Raw genomic sequence first — 6075 nt, 5'->3', positions numbered from 1 at the left:
TCTATTTTTAGTAACAGTTAAAGTAGGTCACCACTGAAAGCAGACATAAAAAAAATTAATTGTTATCATTTTACTGTATTCTACATTCAATTTCCTTTACATAGATACATAATAAGCCTGGGTATAGTACAAGACTTACTCACACCAGGGCAAAGATCTGAAGAGGTTGTGAATCGACACAATTTTCTCAAAAAGTGGCGAACCCGAGAGAGTTAAGCAAAAATGTTTTTAACAAAATAAAAACAACTTCAGATTAAAACATGGTGATATCACCCGCACGCATGATACACATATTTCTGATTAAATTTATTTTTTAATCAAAATCAAGCAGATTCTGCACAAGGGTGCCAAAACAAGTTCAACCAATAGGCTAGCTTACCACGTAAAAATGATTATTACCAAGTGCACAAAAAACTAATGAAAACCAAGACAATAAGTAGAAACAAAAGAATCACAACAATTTCCAACCTTTGGTTTTCTGTTCTCCTCTGCGCACTTCTTGATCACACCATGGACAACAGGGTTTACTGGTAGAGTGATTTCCGGGATATCAATATTCTGCTGCAGGTGCAGAAGCCCCATCTCCAGTTCAGCAATCTTTTTCTCCACAGTGGGTGCCATTTTGTCTCCATCCCTATTAGAAAGAACCAAAGGGAATCACCATACTAACATAATAAGAACATTACAATTTGTCGCTTTTAAGGACAAGCGGGCTAACCCAGTTTTCACGGGTTTCCAGAAATCTTGACCTACACCAAAAGTGGGCATTGCCCTACCTATAAGACAAATTTGGTGTCATTGGTATATATTTGTTTGGTTATAGAGAAAACTCTCCTTGTCTTTTAAAGAAACTGAAGAAGGGGCATAAACTTTACCTTCAATTTTCTCAAAACAACATTATTCAGGATAGCCCCCTTGTGCTTAAAAGCGCCCAATTATAACAGAAAAGAGATTTTATAAAAAGCATCTGATGACAGATATCACAAAGAAGGTCAAGTTTCACTTACACATTTCTACAATCTTCCAGTACCAAAAACACTTTGCCCATATCTTATAAAGATTGTCCAATACCATTTCAAAATTTTTTTCTACTTTTCATATAAAACACTCATTATTATCACTGCTTCCACTAAACAGTCTGGTTCCTGCATTAAGCTGACACCGTAGTCTTCTGTGGGCGCTGCAACCGCGGCTGCGGAAAAATGAATCAACCGCGCCGCGCTCGGCCGCGAAATTTTGCAGAATTTTCAAAAATTTTGCAGCATTATGATGCTTTCAGACATAGAATTGCAAGAAAAAAAATTATTAGCATTTACCCCTTGGCGGATGTCAACAGAGAGGTATAAACAAGGAATCAGGCTTTCTCTGATCACCTCTCTAGCCTCAACAGTACAAAGTCTGCTTCGACTATGAAGTCACACCGGAAATAGCAGTTCAGAAGAGAATGACAAACATATAAAAGAAGTAGAGGAAAAATGATGATAGTAAGGATGATAGACCTGCATGTGAGCCTCAACCAGATTGTCTGAAAATTTTGCGCAACCCCCCCCACTCCCCATATATGAGCTTTTGTGGGTGTCATAAGGAAGGACTTCCGAGTAACGAGCGACCATCCCAACAAACACAATAAAGAAGAGACCTAACCCTAACCCTAGGCCTACCCAAAAAAAGAACCTGCAACGGGCCTCATGTAAAAAGGCCAGCACAAGTCCAAAATGAAAAAATTTTTAAAATTTAAAAACCACACTCTAAAACAAATAAGGAGCACAATATGGCCTATATCGACATTGCTATAATAGGGTTTGATACAATAACACAACAGAATTGGAATGAATCCTCCATATAGATATAGTGATCTAAATAAATCTAGATCTAGATCTAGATCTAGAATCTAGATCTTGTAGAACATGTGAATAGGAATAGGCCTTGAACTAGAAATCCGCATCCGATTCCGAACAGAAGGACTCAGCTAAGTCTAGATTCTAAATAAATAAATAATAATTCACGCACCTGATGAAACATTAATATTACCGACATTAATATTACAGCACAACCTATGATAGGGTTTGACACAATAGAATTGGAATATGAATCCTCCATTGAGGTCTATAATGATCTAGATCTATATAAATCTAAATCTAGATTCTATTAGAACAAGTGAGTCGGACTTGAATGAATCCACACGATCTGAACAATTGAATTAGTCAACAAACGAAAGTCAAAATGGCCGCTCGAGCACGCAACTGAAAGTAGATAATTTAGGTCGTCGTCCTTTTTCATATTCTCATTTCTACTCAGGTTCCGACAATTATGTCGGAAACGCCGGCGTCGGCAGTCGGCACGAAAACGAAAGTGCCGACAAAGCCGACGGGAGAATTAGGGGGCGCTGGCAGTCGGCCAGGCCTCGCACTACGCACATTGACTGACACAGGTGGGCCTAGCGATAGCATCGGCCGGCTAGCGGGTCAGGTCGCGATTGTCGGATTTCAGACAATTGTCCGCAAACATGCAGGTCTAGGATGAGGAAAGAAAAAGCAGCAGTTCGCCCTATTCCTTATGTTATTCCCGCACAATGTGAGCATAACATTGATAAATCAGCCCCTATTCTACTGTGCATAAGAAAAAAATGTTAATTTCCCCCTTTCGTAATGGCCTCTTGTAGCGACTATTGTATAGGGGTACAGGCGAGACGAGATTTGTCTTTCAGCAAAAATGGATACATTTTTTAAAGGAAAGAATGCGTTGAAAACAAATGCCGCTAAACGTCAGCTTCAGTTAACCAAAAGCACACATGTGTTTGGCGGAAAATTGTTCTGTTAGCATGTATGTAATGTGGTACTTGACCACACCCGTAAATCAATGGTTGATGGGAACTTCTGTGTTTATGCCATCTTCACCCGCAGCGTTTCCTTCTAGGGTGTTTCTAATTCTAATTGCGAGCTCTACCTCTGACTTTATTTAGAATGATGGGACCGTTGTTGTTGCTTGGTTGTGGTAGGGGTTGTCTTTTATCTTCAAATAATTCTCCTACATATTCTACCCACCTCCCTCGGGCTTAGAATTTTTTCTGAAACGTTACATAATTGTCTTTTTTGTCTTCAACGCCTCATGACAATCAATGACATAGATCTAACTCAAACTGCCAGCTCACCTGATTTTGAAATTACCGGTATAGTGTCTCATTTCTTTAGGTCACACTTTTGCTAGTATTTTATGTTATGGGCTTGTTTCTAAACAATAATACAGATTGTATGCTGTTCATTGCTGGGTTTTTAAATTTCATTCACTGTGTCTGTAGTGCTACTTCTCAGCTTATGATTAATTGGTACTTAATTGGTACTTAAATATATATGTTTAAAGCAGTATGGAAAAAGAAGTTTAGACATGGTCGCAATCCTTTCAGAATTTTTGCAGAATTTGGTCATTTTGGGGGTAAATTCTGCGCAGAATTTTGAAATTTTCCATGCAGAAAACTACGATGTCAGATTAAGAAAATTTTTAAAAGCCAGTAAAAACTGATGTTCCCCTAGCATGTCTTCCGTATATTCTCTTCAAAAGCAAAAAACAACAAACTTCAAAAAAGTTTGGAGCACAATACTGATTTCACGCACCTCTCAGCCTTTCCTGTTTCTTTGATGTAGGACTTGAAGTAGGGAGCCACAGCATTGCTGATGTACGCATGCAGTGTTTCGTATGGTGACCCCTCGCTAAAGTTCATGATTCTCAGCTGGGATGCCAAACCTTTATCCCCATCCAGTTGTGGTCCACGTTTGATGAAGACAACACTGGGAAAGATAACAGAACCAAATTGATCCAGCATGAAATCTCACTATCCTGTCCATAACTCAAATTATAAAATTAGACAAATTATTATAGGTGTCAGAATCAAATTCATGCTGCAATGACTCACCCCGGGTTTCCTGTTTTCTCTATAATTTTATCTTGTCAGTATGTTAGTGCTTTAACACTTATAAATGGCAGCTCCACTGTATGCTTCTCAGGAGGTTGTGAACGTTTGAGAATGCTACGGTCTGTTGGGGTAATAGTATAGATTGTAAAGGGCAAAGACCCTGCTGTTGAGCAAGAATTTGCGCTATACAAATGCTATTTATTATTATATAATCTTTATGGAGGCCACAGGAACCAATTTTATAGAAAGGGTTCCCTTTCAAACACTTGATCCATCACTTGTGCCTTAGCAATTTGAACCACAAGCTACTTTTCGTCAAATAAAATACTAACTAAGAGCGGTTTCCGACATGTTTTGAATTTCTGCCTGGAAGTCCAAGCAGACTCACTTCTCAAACTTACAATCGCTAAGGTAGCAAAAATTCAATCCTCAAATCCAAGCAAACTTCTGTGCCACACACAAGTGAAAGGTTTCACAAGAGAAAAATTAAATGGACCAAGAAATGACTATTTGATATAAAAAAATTATTACCTATATTCAAAATTCTAAAATCCAAAAATATCAACACACCTATCGCTTTATGCTTCGGAATTATAACCATTGTTTTAATGCTGTAAATTGTAATTGGTCATGACTGTACTGTAGATTACTCTGCAAAGATACCACCAATCCCCAAGCATAACTGATATTACAACTACGTAATGTTATCCGTTATAATTCACTGAAAAAAATACCTAAATCTAACTGACTTTACGACATATTTTAAATCATGATATAAATACCTGGCCATTTTAGAGCTTCCAAAATGAACATCTGTGGAGATGGTGTACGGGATGTTCTGGCCATCGCCTTCCCCTTCAGCTGTTTCTTCAGATTCCTCTGAAAAGATTATGACATAAAAAGTAGTTAATATATATATGTGAGTGTATGTGTCTCTCTTCATTTTTCAAATGTCCATGCTAAACAGTCACTCTCTCTTTAAACTAACATGAAATCCCTTTTATAAAATCAAATCGTTGGTTAATTTGGAAAAAAGGTCAGAACCCATTTTAGACTATTTTTCTGCCCTCTTTTAAAGTTTTTTAGTGTGCTGAGAACAATTTTGGCACTAAAAATTGTCGCAAACCATTGTTTTTGTAAAGACCTCCCTTTTTTAGCAACTTTTTGGGGTGCGCATGCGCAGTATTATTGGGGAAGGAAAATGAAAACAATCAGCTTGCATTACATCACTACACAAATAGTGCAGTTTTAAAAACCTTAAAAGTTAACCCTGTAAACGCACAGGCCCTAGAATGTAAGTTGTAAGGGGGATGAGCATAGATGCTGACCTTTTTTATTGGAAAATTTCAGTATTCCTTGGAAATCACGTAGTAAATTGCGGGTCAAAGTTATAAATAGTGACCAATGACCTTGCAAGTTTTCTTGACCTCGTTTCTTGGCCAAGATATCGATCAATAATGAGACGCAATAATAGCGACTACACGCTAGGCCTATGTGTTATAAATCACTTGTTCCGCTGTGCTAATGTACTAATTGCTGAGTTCATCACGTTTTGCCCTTTGTTTGTATTTATTTGATCGCTTTTCATTTATGAATTGCTCATTCTGTCAGCTTTAAGAAAAGATATATGGTTTTATATCATGCCATTAATCATCTGTTGAGCCATAAATGGTCATTTTTCAGTAGCAGGTATACATCTCTGAGATTCTCAGCTGCCTGCCAAACCCCCACGTTTACAACCGATCGGCGGTGGCGGCGGAGCATTTTTTTGGGTGGGTTACTTTCGATGAAACGCTGAGCGCTTCTGGGGTTAATATCTCAAAAACCATACATTTGCAAAAGTTTTAATAACAAGTTAGAATCTACACTTCCTAAATCAGGAGGCAAAAATATATAAACATGGCCCGATGATTTTGTAGTTTCGTTCGTTTGAGTCCAAAGCTGAACGCCAGAGACCCTAAATTGCCAGGTAATCGTGGAGGAGTGAACTAAGCGTGAAACTAGAAGGAAACTATGACTAAAGCCAGAAAATCAAAATTCAGGCAAAGAATGGCACTTTTTCGGCAGTTCCCACCCCCCAATTATTATTCGCCAGTTTGGGCCCCAAGAGTAAAGAATAGGGGGGTTTCAGGGGGGGCAAGGCTAATAAAAATATGGAGGGGGGG

At 38.3% G+C, this 6075-nt stretch overlaps 1 protein-coding gene across 1 annotated transcript in view; it reads right to left on the bottom strand.

Annotated features, from left to right (window-relative positions):
* LOC101857804 (cytoplasmic dynein 1 heavy chain 1) overlaps nt 1-6075 on the bottom strand; it is a 98216-nt gene that overhangs the window by 88340 nt on the left and 3801 nt on the right. Inside the window, exons 2-4 of the mRNA XM_013083341.2 lie at nt 4693-4789; nt 3612-3785; nt 469-634 (exon numbers count right to left, since the gene is read on the bottom strand). Coding sequence (XP_012938795.1) covers nt 469-634; nt 3612-3785; nt 4693-4789 — 437 coding nt within the window. The remainder of the gene's footprint in view (nt 1-468; nt 635-3611; nt 3786-4692; nt 4790-6075) is intronic.

The sequence above is a fragment of the Aplysia californica genome, unplaced genomic scaffold (genome assembly GCF_000002075.1).
Source record: "Aplysia californica isolate F4 #8 unplaced genomic scaffold, AplCal3.0 scaffold00225, whole genome shotgun sequence".
NCBI lineage: Eukaryota > Metazoa > Mollusca > Gastropoda > Aplysiida > Aplysiidae > Aplysia > Aplysia californica.
This window is presented reverse-complemented; position numbering and strand designations above follow the sequence as displayed.